This window comes from Octopus bimaculoides, chromosome 9 (genome assembly GCF_046866305.1).
Source record: "Octopus bimaculoides isolate indiv1 chromosome 9, ASM4686630v1, whole genome shotgun sequence".
NCBI lineage: Eukaryota > Metazoa > Mollusca > Cephalopoda > Octopoda > Octopodidae > Octopus > Octopus bimaculoides.
The window spans coordinates 16943879-16961378 of NC_142936.1; the positions used below are offsets into that span (position 1 = coordinate 16943879).

A 17500-nucleotide genomic window follows, 5' to 3' on the forward strand; every position below is an offset into this window, starting at 1 on the left:
CGTTTCACTTTTTAAACTCAGTTTATGCATGACTACCAAAATTTAATTTATCCAAGACGCCAGCAACCCATGGCCGATCTTGGCAGAGAATATCTGCTAGTGTTCTTTTGGTGCCGTATTTTTATCGAGTGCGTCTCAGCAAGCTTCAGCTTCATTTCACTTCCTTAAAAACCTTTGCCTTCTGCTAAGCCTCTAGCCAGAACGAGCTCATGGAATGTCCTCCTACTGCTTGACTGTCTCATCTGTTTGTATAGTCATAACTAATTTCCAATGTTTTTTTTTTCAAGAAGGTTGGTTGTGATTTGAGGGAGATTTGACTGTAACTCCTAGCAGGTCAGACAACCATGTAGAGGTACCTTGGCTCGATAAGTGTGTGTATTTTTTTTTATGGGTGAAAGCAGTTTGCACAAAACCAGTTTATTTCGTGAGGTAGGATGGGATATAGTCGATCAAAGTACCAGCCAAGTACTCTTATTTAACTGGTACTTATTTTATTGACCAGGATGGTTAAAAAGCAGAGTCGATCCAACACTCCACTAATTCTCGCATTGCAATGTTAAAGCAGTTTTACTATTTCCCAATAATTAAGCTAGTATTACCGTAGTTAACGAAGGAGCATAAAAGAAGCCAACATGAAAATATTATGCGGTGAAGATTCACCCCCCACTTTTACCCATATATCAAAAAGCATACAAAGAATGTTTATGCACTTCCCTTACTTATCCCACAACCAGCTTTCGTAATATTTAAATATATTTCAGTTCCTCTGATTCACGCCGTGTTGTGCATAAAATGTATATTCTTTTCTACTCTAGGCACAAGGCCCGAAATTTTGAGGAGGGATCCAGTCGATTAGATCGACTCCAGTACGCAACTGGTACTTAATTTATCGACCCCGAAAGGATGAAAGGCAAAGTCGACCTCGGCGGAATTTGAACTCAGAACGTAAAGACAGACGAAATACCACTAAGCATTTCGCCCGGCGTGCTAACGTTTCTGCCATCTCGCCGCCTTGTGACTGCAATACATTATACAATGTCGACTCCCACCCTTACTGCCATTTTACAGTCCTCATTTAAGTTCATTAAATTCACTGACCTTTTCCTTAGTTCTGCTGCCTCTGCAAAGCTTTTTCTTTTTAAATTTTCGTCCATCTTTTTGATAGCTCTGACCAGTTCCTCCTCTGAAGAGGACAATTCTGTTTCACTGGGGTCTGAACATACACGACTTCCACTCGCCATCCCTCAGTACCACCGAGAGACGGCACAACAACTCAAAACCCGCTGCAAACGCAGCACAAACAAACAAGCTCGTACAACTCACAGAGACGGGATACCGCCAAGCAGTTCGCCCGGCGTGCTAACGTTTCTGCCATATCGCCGCCTTCATAAAATATATATTGTATTATTAATGATCAACCGTCAGATATGAAAATTAGGCAATTCACTTCGGTGCTAGCTTAATTCGTAACTATTTATAACTGCTTTATACGATAGTTATGGTTTTATGCTCTGTGTTGAAGAAGGAAGCCTGGTATGTTTTTCTCTGAGCTGCAATCAACAAATCACGAAACGGTCCCCCCCCCACACACACACATAAAAAAAAGCTTTGAAGGAATATGTTTCCATTCTTTTTATTTCTCCAACAACCAGGCAAATGTAGAGGACAATTTGGTACATGTTTCGTCTTTATCATAACTTGATCTCATGAGTATAACCGCAGATACTACCACAAATGTACCTAATCAGCACACAATTTGATTTATAGCTTATAAGGATTGCAAATAATATTCAAATTAGCTGTTAGCGACAGTAGCAGTATTGGTAACGATTAATATTAGTTCCCCCAACATAACTGTATGTGTTGTGGAGATCACCTTTAAACTGTTACTAACGCCCAGAGATACACTCGCGTGTCGACATGTGCTGACTATATCGGCTGACGAGACAGTCGTCTGTACCGATGGATAGCACAACCTTATCACGTGATTTCACTGTTTTCTGTGGATCTTCGCTCTGTAGATCAGCGTCGTACCTAATGCCAGAACAAAAATCAGTCGAACCGATATAGTATAATAATGGCCAAACAGCCTGTGATATCTCAAAAAGCCAGCAGGCCACGAATGAATTAGCTATTAGCAACGGCCTGTAGATAATTTTTAATTCTTTTACTTGTTTCAGTCATTGGACTTAACAGGTTTGGTCGAAGAAATCAACCTTAATACTTATTCTACGTTTGGTACTAAACCGCTAAATTACCTGACGTAACCAAACTTACGTCAAGAAGTGGAGAGACAAACACGCGCGCGCGCGCAAACGATGGTGTTCCCTACTAAATTCAGTTCACAAAGCGTTAGTTGGTCTGGTTTGCAGTGGAAGACACTTGTCCAAAGTACCGCGCAGGGATACATTTTAACCACACAGCTATATCTGCAAGGGAAATTAACAGCAATTGGTCAATAGCATACATTTGCATAAGTTAAGAGTCAAAAGGCGAGACATGAGTTTTACAATATTTGCAATATGTGCTATTTTGCGGCAAGTATATCACGTGAACGAAGCATTTCAAGCCGTGGAAGGTACCTGCTGAGGCTGGTAGTATCATGGTAGTTGCTGCGCAGACATGTTGTGCATTGCTTCACTCCGTATGTGATTTGAAAGCTGCACAGATGAACGTGCAACATAATCTATTTCAGGAAATTATGCTTTACGAGTTCAGCCATACCGTCGCGGAAGCAACCAAATGCGAAAGGTAAAGCGCAGTCGATCAGAGGACAGTATTAAGATGGTTCGAGATATTTCGTTCGGGTTTCAAGAACCTTGATTCCGGGGCCATGTTCCAAACCGTACAGGCAAATCTAGGGAGTAGCGGCAAAAATAGCTAGCGTTAGTTAGCAAAATGCAAGATCTGCAGAAAGACAATGCAAGAACTCATACCGCTTGAACGACCCGTGATAAATAAGAACACATTTGTGGCATAGGTAATTTGCATAGTGGAGGCGCAATGGCCCAGTGGTTAGGGCAGCGGAATCGCGGTCATAGGATCGCAGTTTCGATTCCCAGACCGGGCGTTGTGAGTGTTTATTGAGCGAAAACACCTAAAGCTCCCTGCTGTACTCTTTCAACACAACTTTCTCTCACTCTATCTTCCTATTTCTGTTGTGCCTGTAATTCAAAGGGTCAGCCTTGTCACACTGTGTCACGCTGAATATCCCCGAGGGTACACGTGTCTGTGGAGTGCGCAGCCACTTGCACGTTAATTTCACGAGCAGGCTGTTCCGTTGATCGGTTCAACTGGAACCCTCGACGTCGTAAGCGACGGAGTGCCAACAACAACAACATGTTTAAATTGATATCTGTAGAAAAAACACGAGAAAGGAGGAAATTCTTGAAGGTTAATGTTCTGGAGGGAAAAAATGTAGGGGAATAAATTATGTGAGCCTTTCTTCGTCCGGTTTCTTCAGGAATAGAAGTTCATTACCTATGACCCTTTATTTTTCAGGACCTCCGCGACTTGTGAGAGGAAAGGAGAAAGGTATCTTCAGACCAGAGACCTCATCCGAATGCTTGCAGCAGAGTCAGCACTGCAAAAGGCAACCAAAGACCAAGTGCGAGTGTTAAACCAGACTAAGCCTGGTTGATACGTCTCAATAGAAGCGATGCGAAGAGGAGAGATAGCAGGGGGACCAAGTGCTAATCTACGTATGCTGTGGTTGAGAGGTCGCTGTATGTTGCTTTGCTCGGAGGCCTATAACGCTGTAAAGACGGTCCTGTTGTAGAGGAAGCTCGGTTGGAGTTGGTGTACAACTAGTTAGTTCCGAGGAGTAGATGTAATAGTAACTGAATAAGATATAGATAGAGAGAGAGAGAGAGAGAGAGAGAGAGAGAGAGAGAGAGAGAGAGAGAGAGAGAGAGAGAGAATGTCTGTGAAGTGTGTTCACGAGTCATTGCCAATCGGTTGCACGACTATTTTGGAGGTATGGTTTAGGAGATTTGTTGCGACTTGGAAGGTTGGATGTAGCACAATACTTAGAGATCGCCTTGAGATTGTTTCCGTGATGTGGGCAGTGGTTGTGTCTGTATGCTTTTAAAAGAGACATTTTTTTCTAATGATAACATATCTAGGATCTTGTTCAAAACGGGGGCACCAGTTTTCATTAATGTTTTACGTAGTGTTTTTGGTACCGAAAGACTTTCAAACTTCGTATACTTATCTATTTTGTGTTATAGAACACAAAAAAATTTTTGTATTCGAATTTATTTCATGTAAAAAATTTTTGTATTCGAATTTATTTCATGTAAAAAATTGTCTTATTTCGATAATTTCAATCAATCACTGACAAGTATTCAGCTGTTTATACTTACTCCTTTGGCAGTTTAAGCGGTGTAAAGCGTATTTAATCTCCATTTATAATTTCGTTAACATCTGCCTGAACTGTATGTGTACAACATTTGCTTTTTTCATTTTCTTTCACGCGTGTTTATTTCGTTAACATCTGCCTGAACTGTATGAAAGGTTTATTAGCTACTGCCTAACCCTAACCCTAACCATACTGCCAATATGCTTCAGTCATTTTTTGACAAGGAAATAATAATTTTATCACCGCCAGAATCGTTTGTTTACGTAGTCAGCACTTAATGTATTCGGCTGAATGGACGTCAGTCATTGGTTGAAATTACAGAAATACGACAACTTTAACATGAAATAACTTGCGATGTACGTTTTTTTGTTAAGAAGACTAAGAGAAAAAGATGTTTTATATGACACATTCTACCAGTGTCCCAAGTTTCAAAGTGTTTCGTTAAGAAAATACTGGTGCCCCCGTTTTGAACAAGATCCCATATCTAGATATGTATATGTAACATACAGATACTATGGTGTATGCTGTGAATAATGATTATATTAGTGAGAATAATATCAATCGTAGTAGTTTGGTGGTAATGATGATTCCGCAGTCACCTATGTTGAAAAGCATCTCAGCTGAGAACGCAGTCTTTTTAGGTGTTGGTAAGAACTGCATTATCTAACATGCTCTTCGCTTATGAATGACAGTAGGCGCTCTTTTGAAAGAGATTGAACTGCTAAAGCAGGTTGGTTGTCAACGTAGAGGCCCTCTAGTAGTCGTCGTCGTACTAGTAGTTATTTAAACCCAGGCAAACCTTGGTCAAAGCGCTCCGACCATGACCATTCCATCATGTTTTATATTTCTGATCGCTTAGTCCTTTATGTGCTTTGATATATAAGGACTATTTGAGGAAAATTAGGTTGCTATACCGAGCAAGCGGAGCGGCTACGCACAGGAGTCCTCGTAAGGACGGTGCTGATGAAGATGGTGATGATGGCGGGGATGGTAATGACGATGATTAAAACAGACGTGAAAAAGAGATGTTGTGAACTATGAGCGGGTATAATAAAGCGGAAGAATAAGAATTATGCTGTTTATGACTAATTGTATTGTGGACGGGTACTGTATATGTGTGTAGCCACGTGTGTATGTGTGTGATCAATCGGATTAGAGTGTAAGAAAAAATGAAAGAATAATTAAAAATAAGCAGTCAGTAATGTAGTAAGCAAGTAAGAAACACAGAGAAAGGCAGAGAAAGAGAGAGAAATAAAAAGGAGAGGAAAGAAAGACTGTAAACGAATGAGGATCGGCTGCGAAATCTAATAATATTGCCCGTTTCCAACTGAATTGTCAGCACAACGAGGAGGAGGGACTAAAGAAGGATGGGAGACGGAGAAAGCGAGAGAAAAAGAGAGAGAGGTGTGAAGTGGTGTCAGAGAAAGAAAGAGAGAACGAAGTCGGTGATGTAGAGAGTGAGAGATAAAATAAAAGTGGGTAGTCGGGGAGAGGTAGGATTAACTGCTATATAAACGAGGTTTCACGCACTGACGTCAGTATTCAAACTCACGAAAGATACCTCATATCTGTGTGAGCACGAACGTGCCGCTGTAATTTACCAGCCCCACAAAATCTCTTTAATTCTTCACTTCGACTGAAAAGACATCAAGACATCATGGTAAGTTATGTAACAATAATAGCAAACAGTTATTCTTGTTATATTGAAATTATTATTATTTCATTTACGCACAACAGATAAGTCTGTTCGAAAAAATTCCTAACATAGGGCTAATTACTATTAGCAAATATCTTCCCTATTGAGAAGGCTCATTGCATACCGTTTTTATTTTTTTCTTGTCTGTTTTTTTTTCTCTCTCTCCCTGTTGGTATTTCTGCGTAAATACCAACCATTTCTGTCATTTCTCCTATAGGTTTTGACAGATTTGAAATCTTCGTTCTAGCGTTGAAAAATACCTTGTTATGTCTGTTCCAATTCTTATTCTGAGTTCAAATTCCGCTAAGTAACTTTTGTCCTTCCGAAGTCGTTGAAACGGAGACTAGTCAAACACCAAGTGCGATTTAACTACACCCCCCCCCCTAAAATTTGCGGCATTGTGCATTATATCAGTAATTAGCCTGTTAAGGGCATAAGCACTCCACTGTACTGTAGATTTGGTTAGTGTTTTATACAGAATGTAGGCGAACTGTTTGCTTGGCATTCTTCGATATTTTTTCCTCATACCTCGTATCAGGAACTATAAATGATTTGGCACTATTTTGGTGTCCGTTTATTTCACAACGTTTGAAATTATATTGAGTTGAATCATTATTTCGCCTTCTTACCATGGTGTTGTCATTTATGAAAGCTACATCGTTTAGTGTACGAAACCATGTTCTTTTTCTTTTACCTTAAATAACTGAAGCCCCCCCCCCCCATAATAACTGTAGAATAAGTGATGAACGAGAGGCATTCAAGTGTTTAAGATTTTTTTTTCTAGTTAAAACACTGGTTCTTTATAACCTTTTATATTCTAGGATATTTTACAGGAACGTAATTTGACTAGTATTTCATTTTTTTTTTCTTTATTGTCACCAGAAAGGCAGTTTCCCTCGGTAGGATCTAAATGCCGCAAAGGCGCTTTAGCGAATCTTCCTTCTGCTTACGTTATCGCTATTCTTATCCTTTCCAGGTGGTGTAGGGGTTCAATAAATTAAGTTTCCTATCTAGGAATGTAGTCGACTAAATCGATCGCTTGCACTACATCCACAGATATGTGGTTGTACTTACGTATATCTGGAAACTAGTTTGAAAAATCTCGATGCGCTATTTTGCACATCATTTAGCCACCAACAACTATCGAGCTCGTTTTACCTTCAAAAACAAATTTTGCTTTCTTCATTTACGCATTGATCAAACAAAATGGTCAAATCCCATAAGGAAAGAGTGAGTAATTTAACAAGTGCCCTTCCCTATCAGTGCTGTACAAAATACTTGTGATTTCATCTTGCTTCAACCGCCCATGTGCTAATCTGTGATGAGTTTTTTTTTTCTGAGGGAAATAATTTCGGTGGAGATGGAGTATATGTAATCTGGGTGAACCCCCCCCCCCTTAAAATTTTTTTTTTTTTTTTTAACGGAATCCTATGTTTCAGACCATGGAGAATCCAATTCTGAAAAAAAAATTTCAAAAATCTCAATTTCAAAATTTCGATCCCTCCCACCCGGTTTTTATATAGATCCACAGGGTAAACCTAACCCTAACACTTGTTTTGTGAGATTTGGCTGTTATTTCTAGCATGTAAATAGCCTGCTTGGTGGTGGTGGGGGGGAATTGAAATTTGCTACATAAATTTTGTAATTCTTCGTTTGTAGTATATTTCAAAACTTTTCCGATACCTCGTGAGAAACCCAACGAACATCGCTTCATTGAATGAAATACTGTCGCGCGCTGAAAAATGGACGTTGCTTTTGCTAATAATACCTGCTATCAACAGCCGCCGACGTTGTATCTGAAAGTAGACCAATTGCTTATGCTGTAAGCAAATTTCCACTGAATGAATATAATCAGCATGTACAGATAAGTTCATTAGAAATTTTAGAATGAATGATTCGTGTGGAGAGAACGTACAAAAGTGTTCTCTGCGTTTATGTAGAAATAATTTAATTCTTAATTGCTTTAAATTAGATTGCCAATATATTACAATAAATGTGAGAACAGAATATTTTCTCGGATTGTTAATTTGTTTTTGGTCATTTCGCCTTTTGTGAATTATAGACAATGGCTATTACTATTCACATTGCCTAGAAAACGTTTGGTGCTCTTGTGTCTGCGCTAATTCAAATCACTTGTCTTACATGCAACACGCACCTGATTAACATCAGTAACATTTTTTAAACAAGATCTGAAATTCCTGAAAAAAAATGTTGAATATTACAGTGTGCGGCTTATTCCGAAATTCTTTCCTTTTAATTTTGGCGTAGAGATGTTATTTCTGCACTGACTTCGACCTAAGACATGATTAGCATTTGAAATAAACTTAAATCTCATATACAATGTAAGTTGCCTGATAGGAATATTAAATCAACACCAGTACGTGACTGACTTTATTTTTACTGGGCTTCAGAAGGATGAAAAAATAAAGTTGACGAACAGCGGGGTTTTTGGCGGCAAGACATTTTTGTCCGACACTATATTACGAATTTCTATTTCGTAATTAGGTGGCATAAAGTTACGATTTAAAAATAAGTGAATATAATTATTTTCGTTTATTAAATTTCTGTTGTATAAACTAAATCCACTTAATAGAATTTAAGTACAGTTTTCTTTGTGGTATAATCATCAGAATAAAGTCGTTGGATTAGAAAGGCGGGCGCTATTATCTGTATCATCAGCTGCTAGTTTTGTTAGATTTTAGGTTGTCTGACAGCTAGTTGACTCACCAAGGATTTTCGAATACTTTTTAACTATCCTGCCCTACACACACTCAATGTATGTATGTGGGTGTGTGAATAGATACCGCGCAGCAATCTCCGCCATTTTTAAATATCTTTTTACATCCTCTGCCTCTCTTGTAACTTGACCTTAACGGTCAATCTTTTGCGACTAGCTAGAAGTAGCAGCTAAATCATCATACTCTATTCTCTTAAAAGAAAGGATTCCAAGTCATTAATACACTCTTTAGTTCCATCACTATCATCTGTTGAAAGCTATTTGTCATCATTTCGTGCCTCGTGATTGCATTGCGGAAGAAATACCGCATTCGCTACCGCTATACAATAAACGGTTATATTTAGACCTGAGCGGCGGGGTTGGGAGAAATTAAAATTATTGATTATTGCTATATGTACATTATGAACCATTGTCGACATGATACCGCAGATGTTCTGCTAATATTAGTTATTACTTTTAAACCAAGCCACTCCAACCTTCAGCCATTATTTCTAGGTTGGCCTGGTACAGTATTCAAAATTACTGCGTGTGAGAATGACTGATAAGAGAGACGTGACATGCCGCATTTTTTTATTTATTTAATTTTTTTTTTTGATAAATGAATATCAGTTTCAGAAGCCTTGATAAGTTTTTTTTATTTCTAAATGATGACATACAATAATAAAAAATATATTGTAATATTTAGTTCTTGTTGATTGGTCTCGCCTTATGTATAATATCCCAAATAATCTCAAAGAAAAAATGGCAGATGTTTTTTTTTTTTTTTTAATAAAATGTAATCTTTTGCCTGCATTTGTGTAATAAATGCATTGAAGTGCTGAAATTATGTCAGTTAATAAGAATCTAGGAGTAAACGTATTTATATCTAGACGAAGCCTGGCTTTTTCTGATGGCGTTGTTGCTGTTGACAATGATTTTTAAAGAAGCTATATTAACCAACAACCAGATGAGGGAAGGGGGGCGGCATCATTAAGAAATTCGGTCACAACCTAGTCGCCACGAATTCGATCCCACTGCAGTGCTGTATAATGTTCTCTGCAATATCTTCGTATTGACTAACCGTTGAAAAGATTGAATTTCGGCGGTTTGAGAAAAGGAAAAGAAACTGCGCAGTCACCCTACTCCCAAGAAATTGACGTTGTACATTTAGTATTGTGTACATTGGCTTTGTCGGTTTGACGAGCTGGAAGAATCGTTAGCACGCCGGACAAAGTGCTTAGTGGCATTTCTTCGGGCTTTAGTTTGCGAGTTCGAATTCCGCCGAGGTCGATTTTTTTCCTTTTCGGATTGATAAAGGAAGTACCAGTTGATTACATCAACCTCATATCTTCGAAAATTTCAGACCTTGTACCTATAGTAGAAAGAATTTTATTTTATTGTATATTCATAGAGCAAAAGGCAACCGATTCGTAAAGTGAGTAAAATATTTAGAGCTGAAACCGAGTGTCAAGCAATTTCATTTCTCAAAAGACTTGCGTTCTTATATGGAAAACCACTAACATATGTTCTGTTTTGTCTGTCATGCATCTAGAATTAATATTGCAACTCTAGTATGGAGCTCAGATTATTAATATTTAGTTAGTATTATCAACTAGAGGAATGTAAGGGTCTATCATTTCCTTGATCGATTTAGTTTTTCTGTTTCAAAAGTATAGAATTTATCTTTTTCAGAGGGAATGTATCAGTATTCATGTCGGACAGGCTGGAGTCCAGATTGGTAATGCCTGCTGGGAACTTTATTGTCTGGAACATGGAATCCAGCCAAGTGGTCAGATGCCATCTGACAAAACAATTGGTGGTGGAGATGACTCTTTCAACACTTTCTTCAGTGAAACAGGGTCTGGAAAACACGTCCCTAGGGCTGTTTTTGTAGACTTGGAACCCACTGTTGTTGGTGAGTATTTTCAGATGTATTTCTGTACCTTACTGTTAAATTTTGGAAATTCTAATGCCATTCAACTTTTGAACAGATAATTCACATGAGTTTTTTTTTTTTTTTTTTTTTTTTTTTTTTTTACTTTCAGATGAGATTCGTACCGGTCAGTACAGACAACTTTTCCATCCCGAACAACTCATCACAGGAAAGGAAGATGCAGCCAATAACTACGCCAGAGGTCATTATACTGTTGGAAAAGAACACATTGATTTAGTTCTTGACAGAATTCGCAAACTTGCTGACCAATGTACTGGCCTTCAAGGTTTCTTAATCTTCCACAGTTTCGGTGGTGGTACTGGTTCCGGATTCACATCTCTTCTTATGGAACGTCTCAGTGTTGACTATGGAAAGAAGTCTAAACTAGAATTCTCTGTTTATCCTGCTCCTCAAGTAGCAACTGCTGTTGTAGAACCATACAATTCTATCCTGACCACCCATACCACTCTTGAGCACTCTGATTGTGCTTTCATGGTTGATAATGAAGCCATCTATGATATCTGCCGAAGAAATCTTGATATTGATCGTCCCAGCTACACTAACTTAAACCGTTTAATTGCTCAAGTTGTCAGTTCAATCACTGCCTCTTTGAGGTTCGATGGTGCTCTTAACGTTGATCTGACTGAGTTCCAGACCAACTTGGTACCTTATCCTCGAATTCATTTCCCATTGGCTACTTATGCACCAATCATTTCTGCTGAGAAAGCCTATCATGAGCAGTTGAATGTTGCTGAGATTACAAATGCCTGCTTTGAACCAGCAAACCAGATGGTTAAGTGTGACCCACGTCATGGGAAATACATGGCCTGCTGTATGTTGTATCGTGGTGATGTTGTACCAAAAGATGTCAACGCTGCCATTGCAACTATCAAGACAAAGAGGTCAATCCAGTTTGTTGACTGGTGTCCAACTGGCTTCAAGGTTGGTATCAATTACCAACCACCAACTGTTGTTCCAGGAGGTGATCTTGCTAAGGTTCAACGTGCCGTGTGCATGTTGAGCAACACCACAGCTGTTGCTGAAGCTTGGGCTCGTCTTGATCACAAGTTTGATCTGATGTATGCCAAGCGTGCTTTCGTTCACTGGTATGTGGGAGAAGGTATGGAAGAAGGTGAGTTCTCTGAAGCTCGTGAGGATTTGGCAGCTCTGGAGAAGGACTATGAAGAGGTTGGAGTTGACACATTTGATGCTGAAGAAGAGGAAGGAGATGAATATTAAATAATTTAAACACTGGTACAACAGAGTTAGCTGAAAATAAAAGCAATCATATCAGCTACAAAGTTCTTTTTGTTTTACTTTATTTCTTTAACGGTTCTAACACTAGCTAGAAATTGAACTGTAAGGAAAAGTAGAAACCAATGACTTCACATTTTAAAGCAATTCAACTCTGGACATTTTTCTTTTTTTACAACTTCATTAATGATACTAAATTGCATAAAAAGTAAATAAGAATATTAACTAGTGAGAATCTTTAAAATCTGTTTTGTATATATCTACAAAAGCTATGGAAATGTTACAAGGGGTAGATGATGGTAATAATTGTAGCTATGTATTCAAAATACTGGCAACTAGGAGCAGTTGAGCTACCTGGTAATCGTGCAGTCTGTTGGACATTAGTTAAATATCCATCAAATTTCTCGAGAAAGAAGCATTTATTAATGTAATCCTTGACATAATGTCGTCTGAAAGATGGGATGGTCAAGTCTGCAGTTCACTAGAAGCATTTTTAACATGACAAGGGACGTTATTTCCGAGTTCTAGCATGTTCCTTCCCTTTTAATTTTGATATACAAATTATTTATGCCTAGTTGTATATACATAGACTTTTTTTTTCTGTCTTTTCTTCACAATGACATTGGTAAATACATCCCAGCTTGCCAGCATGGAGAAAGAATGCTTATTGTATACAAAATTTTGGTTATTTGGAGAAACAAAAACTATCAAAAGGGGAGATAATTTCAATTCAGTAAGCTACATTTACAGGATTTAGGGGAAAAATATAATCTTTGTTTAGTGTACAACTAAGCACGTAATTTGGTCTTATTGGTTATACAGTAAATTGATGTTGGCATAAAGAGCTTACAAATGAAATTTGCCTTATGGGGAGATAATTTTACTTGTAACTATTTAAAGGCATGGTTGCATGATTAAATTTGTTTGAAATCAAGTTTAGCCTTTGGCCGAACTGCATTGCACAATTGTCTTAGTTCGCCAATACCTTGTAAATGAAATTTAAAAGATGAAACTTGTTCAGTTGATATATTATCTGTGACAAGCTGGTCCTTTACAAACTAAAGAGGTTCTCTGAAGTGACTTAGATGTCTTGTATCTTTAAAAATGCAGTGACAGGCCTGTTGATGTAACCAGCTCCATTATATTAATAGGCTGGCTGCTAATATATGTACCCTTAAATCTCAGCAATTAACAAAACTGGGTTTTTTTTTATTTGACAGTCTTGTATAAATTTTCCAAATCACTGATTTAAAAGGAAAAAACAATTAAGCTTGAGATATTGCCAGGTTTGGCTGAACTATATTTAATGTTTTCCCAAACGTTGATCTGGTTGAATTCCAGACCAACTTGATGGAATTAGTCTGACATTTCCAAAAGTTAATTGTGTCACAATTATATCTATTAAGGAAAGCCTCAGCAAATGAGAGGATGTGTGAAGACTAGAGGAACGAAGTTGGTATGCTTTGCTAGATGTGCAATGTTAGTGTGTATGTTCAACAGTGCTGGTGTATTGAGAGAAAAGTTCAGCATAAGAATATGTAGTGTGCACTAGTTAGGTCACATGGTGCAGATCGATGAAAGTTGTGGGAGACCCAGGAAGATCACAATGACTGAAATATTGGTGCATTGCTGTACTCAAGATCTGCCCACCACAATTGATATCCTAAAGCGAAGGTGCCACATAGGCACTCAATAATATACTCTGTATAGGGCTTTCCTATAAGGTGTTATCCACCCCTGATTGGAATTCTCCCGTATGACATGTACGCATGCTCAGTGACTTACTTTAACAGTTGCAATCAGCTGAATGCACATTGCCAGTGACATAATTACCCACACTCTGTGGTCAGGATTCTTTTTTTGGTTTGATGTCGGTATCGAAGGGATTACCATACACCGGACAATACAGTGAGAGCAGCTCTCTCTCACATCGTGATATTCGATGCTGTGTACGTGTCTGTCGTGGTAAAATATGCCACTCCTTAACTGTTGTTTTGCTTTCATCCGTAGCACGAGGTAATTATGTCATTATCTGTGAAATTCGGCAACTTACAAAGATCTTTGGATCAGGCAATACTTCACCGAGAGGAGATATAAGCTTCTGCTTGTTCCTGTCTGAAGTATCGTCCGATGAATTTACTTTGTTGACATTCTTCATCGACAGAATTTTTATCCCTTTCAACCTTTCAGTCAAGTCCGCCTTTCTTCCAGTAACATACTGTCCATATAATCTTAAATATTTCTTTAACTCAGGCACAGTAAGTACTTCGATAGCTGAATCATCAAGCTGCTTTATATCCATGATAAGACGTAAAGCAATAACAATGGCGTGGGTTAGCCTCCGGAAGTTTAATTATCTACATGGAGTGCCGCCTAGCCAAGGGAGATAACCTACTTATAGGAAAGCCCTATAGTGGTTGGTGTTAGGATTGACATCCACTTGTAAAAAGCACTTGGACCTGGTGTGGGCCCTGTCAATCCATCTAATCTTTGCCAGGATGGAAAACTGGCATTGAATGATAAAATCAAGTTGCATGTTACTTGTGACCTGCACAGTGCTGCCATTGCAATTATCAAGATGAATTATCACCCTTGGACTTTGTGGTACACTAAGAAGCAAATTTATGGGGTGACTAGCAGCAAGTTGTCCCTAACATTCTGTGGGCCTGTGATTAAAAGCAGTCCTTGCATTGATATAACTTTTAACGGATAATGCAGGACTACATTATCTGATGTCATACTTATTTAAAATGATAATGTGTTTTGAGAGACTTGTCTCATATTTCTAACATGTTTCATAAGAGGGTTAGTTGGTGATATTAATGGTTGTTAAGGAGTTAGTTTTGCCATTAAATGCAATTCTGAAATAAGAAACTAACATATCAAATAGTACATTTTATTGTTTAACAAATATATTACACATTTTAGGATTAATATTTCTGCCAAACTGGAATTTCAGCTACTCAAGGAGTGAACTTGGTGCTACTTTGCAGACACTGGTAGTAGTCAGCTGCCACGTTTATGTTCCACCTGCCTTGATATCTAGTTTCCATGGTGCCAGTATCTTGGAATTTTTCTCCTTGCTCATCATTCATTGAACCAAGATTTACAAGGAATGCACTTTTACACTCGTGTTGCAGCCCAGTGCTCAAAGACTGAACAGGATCTGCACAAATTCCTCATGATTTGACTACTTCCTCTTTTTCTAGGAAATTAGACACAGCAGCAAAAGCATTCATGCTTTTTTTTTTTTCTTTTTTCTTTTTTCTTCCCCTCTTCAATGCTTGACATGGTCTCCAGACTACTCACCCTGCAATAGCTGCCTATTCTGTTGACACACTAACCTTAATTTTCTTACAAGACAAAGCTAGAAACTTTCTGCTTAGGCATTTTTTTTTTTAATATTTCAATGTCTCAACTCCTGCATTAAACACTATATGGGGTGTTCAGACCCAGCTTCATGTCAAAGCAAGATAAGCTTTCTTTACAAAATCTGATTTTTTTTTTTTCCCCTGCCGAGCTAAAGTGTAACCTCCACAAATACAGCAGACATTGGGATTACTTTTGCATTTTCTTCTCTCACAACTCGTATTTCTGAAATATAAAACATGTATTCAAGCCAGTTGTTACCTGAGAAAAGAATTTCTCAAAATTGTCAAGTTACAAATTAAGGAAATTCAGATTTGTGATGGTAAAGTTTCGTAAGGAGTATATATACCATGAAGTTCTTTGACCAAGCTAGACAAAATAACTTTGACTCATGTGACCTCACCATTTCAACATTAAATGGTCATTCAGATTACCAGAATTTTAACTGTTTCTATTTCTTATGAAATAGAGGGTTCAACATCACATGTCTCACCTGGTTTACAATGATAGTCACACTAAGTCAAGCACTGGGCATAACTGCAAATTTCACAAATATGGAACGTGATGCCAAGGACCACAGCAACATGTTTATTAACATCTGATTACATACAGGACATTTCTATTATCATCATGACATTTAAAACTGGTTAGATTGAAAATAGTGAAAGTTGCTTAAGTTTGGTGCTTTTTATTCACTGAAGATACTTAAATCATGACTTTTGTGGTTGCATTTGTTTTAAATGACTGAAAAAAAAAAACTGTTTTCAAAGTTATGTCTAGCTCCTTACATGTATCGGAATTTGAAGCAGCCAAATCTGTCCTTAGATATGGTGACAACCCTGGAAATGTTGAAAAATCTTGATGTGACAGCTAAATGGGTTTCATTTTTGAAACTGGCATACCCAAATTATCAGGAAACATCTCCAACACCAAACAAAACCCATGTTTCCTAGTGTCGTCTATCATCACTTGAAAGAAGCCTACTCAGAGGATGTGGAGTGTCTCTTATCTTGCCCAACAAACAGGATATTCGTCACTTTTGGATGCAACAATCCTGCACCTGCTCATGGGTTGCTCTTTGCGTTTTATTTGTATTTACTCATAGAGACATCTGCATACCCTATAACCTTTTGCAATATGTCTTTTACTCTCTTTTACTTGTTTCAGTCATTTGACTGCGGCCATGCTGGAGCACCGCCTTTTTAGTCAAGCAAATCGACCCCAGGACTTATTCTTTTGGAAGCACAGTACTTATTCTATCGGTCCCTTTTACCGAACCGCTAAGTTACAGGGACATAAACACACCAGCATCGGTTGTCAAGCAATGTTGGGGGGACAAACACACACACATATATATATACATATATACAACGGGCTTCTTTCAGTTTCCGTCTACCAAATTCACTCACAAGGCTTTGGCCGGCCCGAGGCTATAGTAGAAGACATGTGGTTGGCAAGCAAGCTACTTACCACACAGCCACTCCTACACCTGTTTTTATATAAATTAATTTGTTTTGGTGGTAAATAAAAAAAATTATTTGGATTGACAAAAACGTCTTGCAGTGTTTAGGTATGTTTAGGTATGGAGATTTTGGTTGCTGTTAGCTACTGGCTGGGCATCCACGTAGAGACAACCTCAATCGTTGCTGCCATAGTCACGATTTCAAATTTTTGCCACAAGGGCAGCTTAGGGGAGGAGAATAAGTTGATTACATGGACCTCAGTGTGTAACTGGTACATATTTAATCGACCCCAAAAGGATGAAAGGCAAAGTCAACCTCAGCAGAATTTGAACTCAGAATGTAGCAACAGAAGAAATACCATTAAGTATTTTGTCCAGTGCGCTAATGATTCTGCCAGCTTGCCATCCTATGTACCCTTCATAATAATGGCAATGGAAGCTGCCTATCATAATCACACAATGTTAGAGATCAAGCCTACTTACAGTATGTAAAGTACTGGGGTCGATGTAATTGACTATCCCTTTCCCCAAAATTTCAGGCCTTGTGCCTACAGTAGAAAGAATTATTACTTATATTACTCAGGTGAAGGGATGACAAAATTGTTAGAGCATCAGTGGGATCAACTAACCCCTCCCCTCAAAACTGTTGGCCTTGTGCCAAACTCCGAAATCATTGACTATTATCAAAGCGGTGAGCTGGCAGAATCGCT

At 38.3% G+C, this 17500-nt stretch overlaps 1 protein-coding gene and 1 long non-coding RNA gene across 4 annotated transcripts in view; one reads left to right on the plus strand and one right to left on the minus strand.

The window, feature by feature from the left end:
- The first annotated feature begins 5897 nt into the window (after positions 1 to 5897).
- Positions 5898 to 12006, plus strand: LOC128248699 (tubulin alpha chain). Of its 3 annotated transcripts, none has more exons than XM_089357194.1 (4): positions 5898 to 6020; positions 7716 to 7914; positions 10465 to 10687; positions 10818 to 12006. In XM_089357194.1, exons 3-4 carry the CDS (start codon positions 10567 to 10569, stop codon positions 11942 to 11944), a joined length of 1248 nt encoding a protein of 415 aa, XP_089213320.1. In that variant the 5' UTR covers positions 5898 to 6020; positions 7716 to 7914; positions 10465 to 10566; the 3' UTR covers positions 11945 to 12006. The 3 variants fall into 3 exon arrangements, with proteins under 3 accessions (XP_089213320.1, XP_089213321.1, XP_089213319.1); XM_089357195.1 differs by having other exon boundaries at positions 7716 to 7878; XM_089357193.1 differs by lacking the exon at positions 7716 to 7914.
- Positions 12007 to 14841: 2835 nt separating this feature from the next.
- LOC149133993 (uncharacterized) overlaps positions 14842 to 17500 on the minus strand; it is a 5137-nt gene continuing 2478 nt past the window's right edge. Inside the window, exon 2 of the long non-coding RNA XR_016243061.1 lies at positions 14842 to 15553. This is a non-coding gene — a long non-coding RNA (uncharacterized LOC149133993). The remainder of the gene's footprint in view (positions 15554 to 17500) is intronic.